This window comes from Phaseolus vulgaris, chromosome 1, assembly GCF_051622355.1.
Source record: "Phaseolus vulgaris cultivar YP4 chromosome 1, ASM5162235v1, whole genome shotgun sequence".
Classification (NCBI taxonomy): Eukaryota; Viridiplantae; Streptophyta; class Magnoliopsida; order Fabales; family Fabaceae; genus Phaseolus; species Phaseolus vulgaris.
Genome location: NC_143498.1, coordinates 17,992,250 through 18,008,476, shown reverse-complemented (window position 1 = coordinate 18,008,476; position 16,227 = coordinate 17,992,250). Strand labels below are relative to the sequence as shown.

The window sequence follows — 16,227 nt, the reverse complement described above, 5'->3', positions numbered from 1 at the left end:
GTAGAGCGAACTGGATTATGAAATTTATACCACAGAAACTTCAAGATGTTAACTCAATAATGGCACTGGAATCAATTAAAAACAGTAAGCCAATTGAGAGAAATAAATTTTTTAAAATCACTGCCAGATTACCGTATTTTTTTCGGCAGGAATGTACACTTTTTTTATTTTATTTATCATTTTTTGTGTACTTCATATTTTTGAATGATTCTTTTTTCTATTCTTTTCTAACACTTTGAATATCTCAAATCCAGAATTTCAGAATTTTACAGTACGTAAATCAGTTGCAATAAGGAAAAACAGTAAGCACTCTTTTCAGAAATGAGGAATCCTAATAGGAATAAAAAACAGAATGATGAACTAGCAAAGACATAATAGAAAATGATGTATTGGAACTTGTATAGGTCTAGAATACAAGTATGAACTCAATTCTAAAAAGAAAATGCACAAAGGATCAACATCAATTCAGAAAAATTATATGACACCAAAGCAAGAAACAATCAAAACAATAAAAGTACTACTAGAAGTAATGACATATATGGAATAACATGACTAAGACAAAACTTGACATGATTCAAAAATTAAAAGACACATCACAAATTGTAACAAGTGAAAGGAAGCTTAAGGTATACTCTAGGAAGGATAATGCCATTCCAAAAGAGCAACCATACTCATAAGAATTATGAGTGCCATAAACCTTTCCACAAACACTTGGTGTAAAGAAAAAACAGCAAGAATACTCAATTAAAATTCTAAAACAGAAACTTAAATTGCAAGAAATTAAAGAGCTCTTGAAATAAAGTGCACACAACTCAACAATTAAACAAGAATGAACCTAAGACTCATGATACCACATGATGTGATTCCAATAGCCACTTAGAACAAGATTCTTGACACTTTGAGGAATCACCTTGAGCTGGAAAATATAGAGGCACTTTCTTAGAAGTTGGATCATGGTTCTAAAATCAAGAACTCACCAAAACAAGTACCAATTCTCAAACTCATTTGGATGAACCAAATATTGTCAAATTGAATCAACAAAGGAGAAGGAAAAGAAGAAACCGAACAGAATTGAACTTAAAACAAAAGAGCCGAACAGAATTTAAAAACAAAACAGAATATAGGTGCTGAAAATAGAAAAACCGAAAGCTAGACAACTCAAAACACAAGATAACATGAACAAATTGAAGAAGAAGAAAGGAAGGAGAAGAGAATGCTCATGAAGATGGAGGAATGGTTGGATGATCACGCCACTAGAAGAATGGATGCTCCTAGATGAGTGTGGAAGCCGCCACTTGAGGAAACCATGGTCCTTCAAGATAAGACTAGAGAAGAAGCTCAAAGCTCTCCAAATGCTCACTCCAATTTTGAGTATAGTTTCTTTAGATAAAATTCAAATCTGAATTTTACAAAGGAAGCACCTCTATTTATAGCCTAAGGTGCTGAAAAATAGGTGGGAAATTTCAAATAAACTCATTTGAAATTCCCACCAAAAACAAGTCACATGGGAGGTGTGACCTTTTTTCTACTATGACACCTCCCAAAAACTACACCTACACCTATCTACTAATACACCCCCCTAAAGGTCCTATTTAAAACCTAAAAGATGCTATAACAAAAGAGGTTTCTAAGGTTTCCCTCTAAGCACCTTCAACTAAAGACACTACAAAAAGAGAAAATAAATGTCCTCTTGCTCCCAAGGCTTTGAACATGCTTCTTGTAATCCTTTGAGGTGGACTTTGACCTCCATGGGCATCCTCCATTTGTGCCTCCACCTCTTCTTGAGCTTGATGAGTGGCCTCCATGTTCTCTTGGGCTTGATCTCCATCACTCTAGCCCCCTATTTAACCTAATTTGCTAGGGTTAGGCGACTTCCTGCGTCGTGCTCACGGGTTTAATGATAAAACATAAAAATAGCCCAATTAATCTGACTCATTCTCGCTACTGAGTTGGACTTTTTTTTCTCTCTTCTGTATGTTTTGGACCTTCCATCTTTCTCCTTTTAGCCTATATAATTCTTCTTTAATCCAAATCTCCATTCTTCCCTAGAAATTTGCAATTAACACCAAAATTGGGAATAAAATGCTCTTATTCAATTAAAATCATAAAAAATATAAAAAGGTACAAATTCATAAATTAGGGATTATTTTATATATAAATTAGCAATTAATAATCATAAGTGTCTATATTTTAATATGAAATATTACGAAAATTAGGCACTTTTCATGAAGTTGAGAGACCACATCTTTTTTGTGTTTATTAGCCTAACACAATTGGTTTTCCAGGGCGATAATCATATGTTGAGCTTCTTCTAGTTTGCTTTTGCTCTTGTTGGCTTCAGTTAAGTCAGCTTGGATTTTTTTGCATTGAGACTCATCAAGGGAGGCTCGGGACTGATGTTTACGAACAAGGTTATCTAAATGATTCAGAAACTGAGCCCAGTATTAGATATTAAGAGCCTCAGGATAGTTCGAGAAGAACCACCACCTTGGTAGATTGATCTTCATATTTTGAATGTTGGTGTGAGGAATGCTCTTGTTCTAATATCAGTTGATCGGGTTTGGAAGAACATACACATCTTGTTTGCGTTTCAAGGGAGTGGTGGTAGTTTTCTCCGAGTCGACCGTAATGGTGGCAATATTTTACTTCTTCTTTGTTCGACGAACCATCTTAGCTCTACTCAAAGACATGGTGTTTTCCTTATAACAACAAGGTTAGTAGCGACATAAGAAATGAAGAGGAAGTATAATGGAGGGGGTAGGTACCAATGTAGACTTTAATATCGGAAGGTCGGGACTCGAGCCTTAGAAGAACGAAGGTTTCAAATATGGTGCCCAGATCGTCAAGTTTTTTACAATCATCTAGTTCACTATTGTTTACATTGTCGGGGTGAGGAGACTGACATTGAGGACGAGGTGACCAATACAGAGGAAACCTTTCAAGGAGCTCGGGAGCATGAACTTTAAGAAATTTACCTTTGAACATTTTGTAAGAAGATTGAAAAAGTGACAACAGACCTCGACCAGGAATCCCATTAAGGGAAGCCCACGAGGTCCGCTTGGAAGCCCTATACTTGAAGAAAAAGAAGAAGACATTGGCAGTGGGAGTGATATCAAAGTGCACATAAGGAATTTGGAAGGCACGAACAAATGGCCAGCTGTTTGGGTGAAATTGTGCAGGGGCAACATTCATCGTGTTTAGAATTTTTTTTTTCTAAAGAAGACAAGGGAAAGACGAATACCAAGTTTAGTGAAAAGGGTTTCATAGAAAAAACAAAATGGCTCTCCATGTGGAAAATCCTTACAAACTAGTTCGTCAGGAGCACAGGGAACCACAATGATATTGCCCTCAACACCAGAACAAATCAAAGATTGAGTGTGACGAAAACATTTGATTATTTTGACGGAGGTAAAGACAGAGGTTTCACGAAGAACATCACGTTTGGCCCACGGATACACAGAGCTATAATGCATCATGCAATGAAGTAAACAGACGAAAAGAATAGACAAACAACAAGAATGATAGTAAAATACTATGATGAGAATCAAATAAAGGAGGCTTTTATTAATGGAGGAAGAGGACATCCACCCTCACATTTGTAGTTCTTCCTTCTAGTCTTCTCAAAATTAAAAGAAGACATACAATAAAGATGAGGCCCAAGTCCAAAGCCCAAGCCCAAGCCCAAGCCCAAGAAGGCCAAAGCCCAAAGAGCCCAAGTCCATCCCACGAGGGGCAAGGCCAAGCTTTGAAATACTCTTGTATAGTTTTAGGAGGTGTGGTTATTAAATAAAGGAGTGTGAAAATGTAAAATAAAGTCACATTACCCATGTGACTTAGGAGAGTGGTGTAGGTGTAGTTTTTGGGAGGTGTCATAGTAGAAAAAGGTCACACCTCCCATGTGACTTGTTTTTGGTGGGAATTTCAAATGAGTTTATTTGAAATTTCCCACCTATTTTTCAGCACCTTAGGCTATAAATAGAGGTGCTTCCTTTGTAAAATTCAGATTGGAATTAATCTAAGTAAACTCTACTCAAATTTTGAGTGAACTTTGGAGAGCTTTTGGAGCCTTCTTCTCTAGTCTTATCTTGATGGATCATTGGAGTCCTCAAGTGGCGGCATCACTCTCATCTAGGAGCATTCCACACTTCTAGTGGCGAGATCATCCAACATTCTTCCATCTTCATGAGCACTCTCTTCTCCTTCCCTTCTTCTCTTTCAATTGTTCATGTTGTCTTGTGTTCTTGAGTTTTTTTTTGGTTCGGTTTTTCTGTTTTTCCAGCACCTATGTTCTGTTCTTGCCTTTTAATTTCAATTCTGTTCGGTTCCTTTTAGTTTCTCTTCTTTTTTGGTTCAATTTGACTAAAATTGGTTCATCCAAATGAGTTTGGGATTTGGTACTAGTTTTTGGTGAGTTCTTGTCTTAGAACAAATGATCCAACTCTAAGAAAAGTGCCTCTATAATGTCCAACTCAAGGTGATTCCTAAGAAGGTCAAGAACCTTTCTCTACATGGCTAGTGGAATCACATCAGTAGCACATTGTGAAGACAGACGCGCAAGATATAGATTGGATAAAGAAATTGAAGAAAGGATGAGAAGAGCAGTGCGTACCTGGGAGGTTTTGAGTTCGAGACAAGGAAGGAGTAACAGGTGCAAGAAGATGAAGGGTAAGAAGTAAAGACGAAAATGGGAATACGAAGGGAGAAAACGTGTGAAAGATGAATGAAGAGTGGCAGGAAGATGAAGGGGCGTGCCAAAGGAGAAACAAGTAGGAATAGTAACTGATTCAAAAAAACCAGTTATAGGTAGACACATGCATAATAATCGGCACAGTTAATGCTTGATGAGATGTGTAACAGGGGTAATGATGGGTACGAATACCAGCACCGGTTCGAAAACCAAGTACTCCCACAAAAGAAGGTAGGGAGGACGCAAGGTTGGTGGCTAAGCGATGCATTATTTGCTTTCTTTTAAGATCATGGCCCGATCTGGTTGGTAAGGTAGCTGGTTGTGAAGGCCTTTTAGCCTCGTTGGCTTATGCCTGAGGTTGAGGGACTATGAGGTCATGGGCCGATTTGGTTGGCAAGGTAACTGGTTGTGAAGGCCTTTTAGCCTCATTGACTTATGCCTGAGGCGGAGGGACTGTGAGGTCATGGACCGATCTGATTGGCAAGGTAGCTGGTTGTGAAGGCCTTTTAACCTCTTGGACTTACGCCCGAGGCTGAGGGGATGTGAGGTCATGGGTCGATTCTTCTAATAGGGTGAAACGGCTTGGAGATCAATCTGTATAATTAATGGAAGAATCTCATTTTAAAGAGGGAAGGGCGTTAGCAAAGGGAATAGGTTAGATACGCGGGATAGAGAATAATGATGGAATAATAGTTGGAAAGAAGACTAGATACAAGGAAGATTGAGTATAAGGGAAAAGGGAGGTCGACGGAAAAAAAGACAAACTATTGAGCCGGAAGCCACTGTTTCGGATTAAATTTGATGCTCTAGATTGAGAGGCACACCTCTTGGCTAGAACAATAACAACCAACATGAATATAAAAGATATTACCACTGAACACAAGTTTAATCTATAGGATTAAGTAGGTGTGGAAGTTTGCATCTAAGGGAACAAAAACAAAAACATAACAATAGGAACACACAAATACAAATAAAATAAGATAGGATAAAAATTCTTAGAAGCTTACTAGATATGAGTTTAATCCACATGATTATACAAGTATGAAAATTTTCTTTTAAAAACAGAAGAACTTGAACATATTCATGTGAGTAAAAGGTGATTGAATCATGAATAAAAAAAGAGATCATACAATTTGATAAAGAAGAAGAACAAAAGAAAAAAAAACTTATAATATAAAAGAAATCAAGTCGCTTTTTAAAGATGCTTCGCGATAAGTATTAAAATGAGATGAACCAATATAATATCAAAAGAAAAGAAAACTCTCTAAGTCTAAAAGACACAATATAAAAATATATAGAATTTCAACTCTCAATCAATATTATCTTCATTGAAAAAAATAAAAATGTTATTTATTGCAGACTCTAAATTCAAAAGCTCATACAAATAAAATGACACTTTAACCTAATTCTTTAAACATTTTGGTTGGGAATTACAATGTACAGGGAAGGAAAATTTAGATTTAAAACTTCAAATAAAAAAATCAAAGAAATTCTCTTATTGGTCCAAAAATGGTGAGCATGCATACCCTACTTGATCCGGTTTTCCTTACTCCTTTCACCTTTCTTTTAACATGACCTTGATGTATAAGCTTGACAACGTTGATAGGCTTCAAACTCGTATTTACTTCTTTGATTCCAATTATTCACACCCATTAGTTTATTAAAGTTTAAGTCAAATTACAAAATTCTTAATTACACTTATTTTTATATCAAAATAAATTTTTAATTTTTAAAAGTTTACAATCAAAACTCTATTATACAAACATTTATTTATTTAAAATTGATTTAAGATTTTTTATCTATGCACTCATTAATTTTTTATCTATTTAAAATTTATCTTAAATAGCTTAGATATTACAAGAATTAAGTAATAATTTATAATTAAGAATCTTTATCATATATAAGGTTATATTTATCTTTCAACATTATTTATTTAGTATAAAGTGATATTATTGAAACCAAAATTCTATACCATTTGGTTAAAAGGTAGGTCATTATCATTTGTGCAAATTAGCAATAATTTGTATTTTTAATTTAAAGATAAAAATACATTAATTTATTATTTCCTTTGTTATTTGTTTACCTTTTTATAAAACAACGTGATAACTTTATTTTATTAAATCATTTTACTTCACCCTATCTTATCTTTTATCTTAGCTTGTTTACTTTATTTAATTACAAGTTAGATAAAAGAAGAACATAACCAACAACAATAATATGATTAAGGAGAAAAAAAATACAGACAGAGGAAAAGTACAACTCAAACATCTCAAAGTCCAATTCAGTTTGCAAAACCCTGCTTCTCCTATTGAATTAGAAGATATGAGATTTGGTTATATCTTAAATATTTTAATCTTTCAATTTGTTCAACTTTAATAATTTTTTAATCTAGTAACAAAATTTCCACTGGAAATGGAAAAAAACATAATCTTAATCATATACTTAAATTTAAAACTTTGATATGGAACATTTTCATCATTAACAAAATAACTAATATTTAAGATTCCATTAAAAAATAGATAATTTAAACACTTGAAATTAATCAAATCAGTCAAAAGGGAATCTCAAATTTTAGTCAAGGTGGCCAATGCTGAAAAAACAAAAGCTGCAAAAAAGCTAACGTGACAAAACAATCAAAGATAAAAAAATTATATTCAATAAAAAAAAGAAAAAAAAACCATAACCACAACACAACACATAAAACCTGACTGTGTGATGCAGAGATAAAACATCTAAATATAAATTAATTAAAAGAGTGATAGAAATGTTTTATTTGTTTCATAGACACAATTTTGGTAAAAATATATATATGTATATAAAAAGATAGTTCAATAAAAATATACCTTAAACATTTACTCCATTAAAAATTATTTTTAAAGTAATTGATATCAAATTAAGAAATATATAAATATAATTTACTGTAATTAAAAGGTGATGTGAAAAAACTACACTGATATATAGTCTTATTATCTATACTGTTCTATAGGTATCTTCTTTCAGAAAAGAAATTTAGATATTAGGTATATTAGTCCTTTTTCAATTGTGCATTCTTGTTTTGAAATGTAATGTATTGTTTGTCTGGAAGCTTTTAATAATATTTTTGTTAAACTTGTGGGGAAAAAAGCCATTTGATTATAAGTGTAAGAGAGATTACTTAATAATTTTTTTATAAATTTTAACAGATTTTATATGCTTTTGATTTAAGTCTTTAACCAGTATAATGGTCAGCAAGACCTTAATTTATTTTTTCCTTTAAATGTACTGTAATTTGATAAATGATTGAACATCCATTTTTTTTAGAAAATTGATCTATATACTAACTCTTTCATGCTGTATTATTTATTCTAATTCCAATTCACTAGAAGATTGTTTTCACTCAATTTTTTTTATTCATGTATGAAAACAGCTGCATTTAAGATAATTTTGGACAATACTTTTTCTTACAATAATGATATAATTACATAGATTTTGTAAGGCTGACCTACTGTGTCTGCGGTGGAGAGGATGAGGCTAAACTTTGTGAATTTTGGTATTATAAACATAAACATGGGATGAGACAGAGTCTCATGCTGTTGTGGACACACACAAACACATGGGTCTTCCTTCAACTCCACACCCCAAATCCAACACCTAACGCCCCCCTCCCATCTTCGATTTCACCTTCTGCAATTCCTATTAAAAAAAAAAGATCTCTTTTTTATTTTTGTGGAACACCCTTCTACTTCATTTTTTTTTGGGAGATTCTTATTATCATTTGATCTAAAGGTGGAATTGCAGAAGGTTATTGATATGATTTATCTCATGCACTCTTCTGTTATCAGCCTTCATTGGTGCGTTTTCTACTTTTTTTCTATGTTGATCATCTTGAATCTTCTAGGACTTGGGTTTGATTTTTCTCAGTTTTCTGATTGTTGTTCTTCTGGGGTTTATGGGGTATCAAAAAACTGTTTTTTGGGGGTTTCTGTTCTGTAAGGTTCTGCTGTAGAACAGCTTAAAGAGAATAAAAAAAATATAAAAAATTAAATAAAATAACAAGTTGCTTGTGGTAGATGACAACACAAAAGCTTTGTGGGTTTTCGGTGAATGTGTGTATCGCAAGTCTGCGTTTTTTTATTTTTTATTTTTTATAAAAGATTTTCTTTTTTCTCTTCATGTTCATATTTCCTGAAGAAACCTTCTGTATATGGGCGTTGATTACTCTTAATTCAGTTTGAAAATAGGCTCAGATGGATGGTTTATTAAATTTTTATTCTTTGGTTTTGTGGGATGTATTTTCATCTTTATTTTCTCTCATTTTCGTTACCATCCTATTGTGATTGATGAAATTCAGTCCAATCCTCTCCCAAGGATTAACAAATGAAGTTAGTTTTTTTTTTTTTTTTTTAAATCTAACTCTTTTGTTGAGTAAAACTAAAGATGAATATGAAATGTGGTCAATGGAGTGGGGAGCTTAAGAAGATCTTGAGCTATGAATTTGTGTTTTAATTTGTTGCTTATTGTGGCTTTGCGAGCAGAGGAAATTCATGTATTTATTCAAAATTTGTATCAGGCATAGACACTGAATTGTTACGTACCATGAATTGTTTGGGATTCATCTGCTGCCAGTACGGAGGTCGAGAGATATGTTCTTGTTGCAGTTCTTGGATGTATATCATCATGTCCTGGACTTTCTCTGTATGCCCTGCTAAGGAAATGATGATTGTAATGTATCAAATGTGGATGCCGCTGATGGATACATGACATAGTTGGAACTGGGAATATCTTATAGGTTTTGAATTAATTGATTTGGATGTTCCGATTCCATTTGTAGTTGTAGGTTCTAGGAGGTTAGCATGTGTGATTGAATAGTGTAATTGGTTAGGATGGAGGCTAGGACTGTAGTTCTTAGTTGATGGTTGCATTTCACACCATGATCGTCTGTTGATAGGGGAAGCAGTAAAATGAACATTTAAGACCTCCCCGAGGGATCACATTGGTAATTTCAAAGTAATTTTTCATCTCTTTGAGAAGATCTCAACATCCACGTTGCTGAATTGAATATTTGTGATGGGTTTGCCCCAGATACCCCCAAATGAAACTGCTGAAAAGGTTGCACTTATGGGGGCAGCTTTAAATAGCTCACCGCAGTTTTCTGATGTTAGCCCCTCTGCTATAAGCAGCATGAACAGTATAACTGTTAACACAGGTGGGTTGGCTGCATGTACTCTAGGATCTTCTTTTGATGATTTTCCGAAGGATGCCTCATTAGAAACTTCAAATGTTTCTGATAATACGTTTTATAGAGGAGCCATGGAAGTTGCTTCAAATGTCCACACTTTGAAGATTGGTTCAACAGATAGAAGTACTCCTTTTGCTTCAAAAAGTGGACGGAATGTTCACATTCCTGCTTCAAGGGTTGTTGGTTTCAAATCAGGCAGAACTAATACTTCAATTGATGGTTTGGCTGATGTTCCAGCTGCAGATCTTCATTCTTCTGCTTTTACTAATTTTCCAGCCAATGACACTGAATCTGCTAGTTCATTGGTCAGGAAGCGACTTTTATCTCCGTTGAGCAGTATGCTCTCCCCAAGTCATTTTAAAGGTGATCCTCTTGACATTGGCCGAAGAAATAACGTGGCTGATGCCCTTGTTAAGAATGACAATGTTAGTAATTCTATCACACAAGATAATAAGAAGGCAAATATTGGAAGTAAAAGCATGATAATGTCTTCTTGGTCCTTGAGAAGTTCCTTTGAGCAAAAAAGTGAGCCAAACAGTACAGAATCCTTATTCCAAACTGATGGTCCTTTGAAGGAAAATACAGGACTACTGTCTCATTGTAGTTCACCCACTGCTGGAATTGATCACTTTAGTGAATCCAGTCAGGTTAGGCCTCAAAGTGGCATATTATCTGTATCTCCTATAAGCGTGAGCTCTCCTCTTTCCTTGTCACCTCTTGGTCCTAAATTTTCTGAAAGAATAAAAGCTATTGGTGGATGTAGGAAAGTTGTTGAAGAGATAAAGAATTGCAATATAACTTCAAGGAGTATAGAAAAATCACTTGACAATTCTAACTCATGCCTTGTGTTAAATCATAAGGATGATGATTCCAGAGTTGCATGTAAATTGTTTGATGATGTTGAATTCTTATGCAAAGGTTTCTGTCCATCTTCTCTGGATGATATTGCTGACATGAGTTGTTTCCTATCTCGAGATTCATGTCCCACCTCTCACTCCATGAGATTTACTAGAAGTTTGAGTGGGCTTTCGGTCAGGAGGTCTTTAGTTGGTTCATTTGAGGAGTCTCTTTTATCTGGACGATTCTTATCTGGAAACTGTAGTAAGGTCTGGCTGGATATATGCTAATTACAATTCTGTAATTGAACTTGTTCATGATTCTAAACTTCAGTGCAGTGTAAAGTTTTAGACAACTGACCTGTGGTTGTTTGCTTTTGTGTTTATTATATGTAGAAAATCGATGGTTTTCTTGCTGTGCTAAGCATTACTGGTGGAAACTTTTCTCCTAAATCACAGAAGCTTCCATTTTCTGTTACTAGCGTGGATGGAGATTGCTATTTGCTATATTATGCATCAATAGATCTTGCAGGAATTTCCTCTTCAAACAAGTTTGGAGGCCAATTTCTGAAACCAGGGCTCAGAAATGATGATTCACAAGGTGTAAAAAGCCGATTGCGTATACCAGTGAAGGGACGGATTCAACTGGTATTGATATACTTGTTTCACTGTTATAAGTTTTAACCCGTGTCTGAGTGCCTTCTTCTGATGAACCCGCTAGAGCCTTCAATTTATATATGCACGAATAGTTTGGTACACTTAACATTAAGGGAGGTAACAGATGCACTGTTGATGAATAAATTTTTTTGTATGGAACTGTCAATAGAGGGGGAGGGGGGTGGGGTACACAGTCAATGGACCAGTTCACATAGGCCACAAGGCTGGACAGGCTTGGGTCTGCAAATTCTTAATCCATTTAGTTGTGAGCCTATGTGGCTAAATGGTTTGGTTTGTGGGCCAACTTCGTTATCTGCAATTCTGCATAAATATTATTTTATTTTAAAAAGTAACCATTTTAAAGTAAAAAGAAATTACTATTTGTAGACTAATCCATGGCCTAGGTTGTTTATCATTATTTTTTTTAGACAGAAATATCATTGACAATAAAAGGAAATGTAGTTTTGCAGACCGGTTTCTTAACCTGTGGGCTTATTTGGCCCAGTTAAATTTAGTTTCCACTCAAATGTGGGCTTATGCAGGTTAGTCCATTTAAGTGGACTGGTCACACAGTATGTTTGCAATGTTATATAAATTTGGGGCAAGAATTTCTTTTGATTTGTGGTGCCAAGAGAATGGACGTTTTATCTTCTCAGTTAATGAGAAGATACTGCTTTCTTTCATTATATATTATATGCATTTCTTCATTTGTGCCATGTGGGTGAGAATGTTTTACATGGAAGGAAAGGGGAACGATTGATGTATTTGGAATGTACTTCGGCTTCAGTACAGTACTTTGCCTGCTTTACTCCTCCCCAAATTCCTACTAACAAACATATAAGCTGTGCTACAATTATTCTCGTTCTTGCAATATTCTTTACATATTCAATTTTTGAGTTTCTACTTTCAAGATATTTGTGCAGATTGGCATCTTTTTGTGCACAACAAATGCCTTACATTTGATTGCTCTGTGCAGGTGCTAAGCAATCCAGAAAAGACTCCCCTTCACACTTTCTTTTGCAACTACGATTTGACTGACATGCCAGTTGGTACCAAAGTAAGATTTCAGTCTGGCTGAATCTGAGTCAATTGATCTGGACATTTTGCTCCCTAATGGCATAATTGTTATGACATGGCTAGTTTTAGCTTTGAACTTCATTGAAATCAGTGTTGTCAAGGCATGAGAGATATGTAGAGGTGGTAACCCAAAAAACTGCCTCGATTAAATATTGCTAGGCAGGGTGGCTGCCTCAAGAAGGTGACTGGTCATAATTCAAAAGAGAAAAAAAATAGAACCTGACTATAAGATTTATTTGTAAATCAACCATCAGGCACATTAGACAGTATTATCATCATTGAAATACTCAAATGAAGTGTTGAAACACAGGAGAGAAATTACAACTATAATGAAAACTGTATCTTAAAAAGCTTGCCAAGTCATAAGTAACAAAGGAATGTGACTTTTCTCACCAAAGAAGAAATGAGACTGGAAATGTTTAGGAGTGTAAGCTAGTTATTCCTTTGCTGGAAGGGGGGTTTCTCCTGAGGATGTAAAACTTCATTTCCTCTAAAAGGGAAATAATTTGTGTGGGTTTGATTAATGGTGCTTTGGGTTCTGTGGTGGGTAACTAAAATTCAAGTTAAAAACGTGAAAAATCAGTAGCAACTCTATTACTTTTTTTTTCACCATGCCGTTAATCCAAAAGTGCTATAAATCCATTTGAGGTAGGACTCTTCACATGGTGTTTTTTCCTAGTATTGGTCAGGTCTTCACATTTTGTCTTAAGCGTTCACTTGTAATTAATGCTAACCAAATGGAGAAATATTTATTCTCTTATTATTTATTAATGTCAGAATCAGAAATATGCTAACATCCTTTTTTTTTTGTTTTCTATGGTTTTTCTACTTGGTCTTGATGGATCTGTGGGGGGTAGCTTGTAAGTTGAAACTTAGGGGTACACAGCATGTCCAGCCACATCTGGATGCTCTGCTTTTGGGTGCATCTGGTTATTATGTGTAATTGTATGAGATGCATAAATGTAGGAATGTATTAATTATACAGTGGAAATGAGGATGATTTGAAATGGGAGGCTAAGGGGTTATTAAGACTCAACTTCTCCACATTAGTGGGGATATGGATACTTGTCTCTTTTTTAAGTAGATACTTATGTCAAGTATTTTGAAGTATTATTGAACTAAATCAATGTAAAACCTCTTTAGATTTCTTTTAAAGAGTAAATGCCCATTTTTGTCCTCCAAACATTACTTTACATTGATCCTCCATTTCTTGGTAACATCCAATTGGTCCCTCAATGATAACAAGTCCATTAGTTTTATCATTTTTGGAACCAATTTGATTGCTTAAAGTTACTCTTATGCTTTGTTTGGTGGAGAAGGAAAGTAAAAGAATGGAAAAGAGAAAGGAAGAGAAATAGGTGAGAAGTGGAGTGGAAAAGAAAGTTTTTGGTTGAAGAGAAAATATTTTTATTATAATATTATTTATTTGATTTTTAATATTCAATTATCATTAAGTGTTATTTTATTCATTTATTATTCCAAAAAAAATATTTGAATAAGAATAAAAATAAACTCTATAATCAATTAAATGATCCCATAATTGATTTTGCGGTTTTGATGTGAACTATAGTTAAAAGAGTACAGCATAATCGATTATTTTAAGATAATTGTTTATGTTATGGTTCTTCTCACTTTCTATGTTTTTCTTCACAATTTTGCACAGATTCTGATTATGTGGGCCTCTCTCGATTTTGTCACTTTTCTCTCTCCTCTAACCATCCAAAACTACCCTGCTTCTGATTTCTCTTCATTTCCTCTTGCTCTCTCTGCAATCTCATACAAACCTACAAGTAATTTATACTATGTTACTTTCATTCTCATCCTTTTCTTTTCCCTATCCTATGCCCTTCTTCACCTTCAGTTTGGAGGTATGAGATGAAACACTTTTTTTCATTCCATCATGCAAATAATGCCTGGGTAACTTTAGGACAAACTTAGATAGCATACTATAAGTATAGTTGGTGTACTTTCACCTTGGTAATTAATTATGTAATTCATTTAGTATAATGGTAATTAATTGTACTTTCACGTTTAACACCAGAAATACAGTGTAGTCATCTTACTGGGTTAGGTATGTCTTTAATCAGTTCATGTATGTATCTCCTTCTCTGCTAAAGCATACATTTGATCTATAATTCCAAATTTATGAGTGCACTTTTTACATTTTAAAACTGTGTGATTTACTTATTCCTTATCAATTTCTGATTTCTTGTTATATATGGTGTAGACATTTTTGCGCCAGAAAGTCACCCTTGAATCTTCCGGGTCGATTTCCCCTCGGAGATCACCTGGTTTTAGAAGTTGGATTGATAAGGGGATTGCACCAATGCAAAAGAATGATGACATTTCATGTGATGGAGAAGCGCTTAATGTTGTAAATAAAACGAAATCTACTAATCAGGGAAATGGAAAGGGCTGTAGCTTGTTGAATTTACTAAACAAAGGGGATTCTTCAAACACAAAAATGGTCGGAGTCCCTTCTGCAGCAAAGCTTGACTATGAATGTGAGAGGAATGAACGAAAGGATTGCTGGGATAAAACATGTGATGGATCAAGGAAATCACCAAATTCCTGTTCAAAGGTGAAGGACAATTCTAGTAGTGGTGGTCCACTTCGCTATGCTCTGCACCTACGCTTTATTTGCCCTTTTCCTAAGAAGACCAATAGATCGGCTCAAAAAAGCAAACATGTTTCTCTTAAAGAAAAATCTGGATTAAACATGGAAGGGGAACGAAGATTTTACTTATGTAATGATTTGAGGGTCGTGTTCCCTCAACGTCATTCGGATGCTGATGAGGGCAAGGTATGTATGTGCATGTGTTGTGGTTCTGTTACTCCATTGCGTCTCCTCAGTGACATACTAAACTGTTAAAAGCAATATGCTTCAGATTGCTTGTGTGGAAAATTATTAATTTACTTTTTTCTGCTTCATTTTTATTGTACTTCTTGGGTGTTGTGTTTGTTGCTCATACTTGACACATGGAAATTACTTCACGAGTTTGGTTAAGCTTTTATAAGTTGCTTATCAACAAGTTTAAAAGAGCTAAATGGAGGGTCACAAAATAACTTTTGTAAACTTAACCTATCAAAATAAGCTTATTGAATTAAGCGCTTGTGGCATAAGCTCTTACTGAATATAATCAATGATAACCAATCTGGCTCATTAATGTGAGTGGCCATGTTTTCTAGGAGGCATATAAATTGAATACTTGTCCCATGATGTTGATTGAAACCATGCTAGGATGATAAATTCATTAAAAATGTCTAATCATTTCCCTTTTATCTATATAAGGTTGAATAGAATTCTGTTACATGTTGCTCTGATTGCTGTATGTGCAGGCAGAATATGATTGATGTCTTGGTTGGTGTGTTGTGCAATTGGAATCTATTTGTTTGCATTTCTTGGTCTGTCTAGTATGTGACAAGGTCTGTTGTGGTTTGTTTGGCAGTTGAACGTGGAATACCATTTCCCTGAAGATCCAAGGTACTTTGACATCAACTGAAGTTCTAGTTTACCTCAAAAAAAAAAAAAGCATGCTGCTTTTGCTGACCCTCTTGTACATAATCACAAGTTTGTCTTCACTCGAGTCTTGTCCTCTGGAAAAATAGCACTAACCCTTTCCTTTCCTCATGTAAATACTAAAACAATTTCAATAATATAATGGGTTAACTATTTTCAATTCCTGACCTAATTATCCAATTACCATGAAAAATGGATGTTGAAGTGCATTGTGGAACTTGATTACCCCACC

At 34.6% G+C, this 16,227-nt stretch overlaps 1 protein-coding gene across 1 annotated transcript; it reads left to right on the top strand.

Moving 5' to 3' along the window:
• Nucleotides 1–8,055: 8,055 nt before the first annotated feature.
• On the top strand, nt 8,056–16,155 carry LOC137813640 (uncharacterized). Its single transcript, XM_068615998.1, has 6 exons — nt 8,056–8,517; nt 9,237–11,011; nt 11,138–11,389; nt 12,375–12,455; nt 14,703–15,278; nt 15,925–16,155. Exons 2-6 carry the CDS (start codon nt 9,734–9,736, stop codon nt 15,976–15,978), a joined length of 2,241 nt encoding a protein of 746 aa, XP_068472099.1. The 5' UTR covers nt 8,056–8,517; nt 9,237–9,733; the 3' UTR covers nt 15,979–16,155.
• Nucleotides 16,156–16,227: the final 72 nt, after the last annotated feature.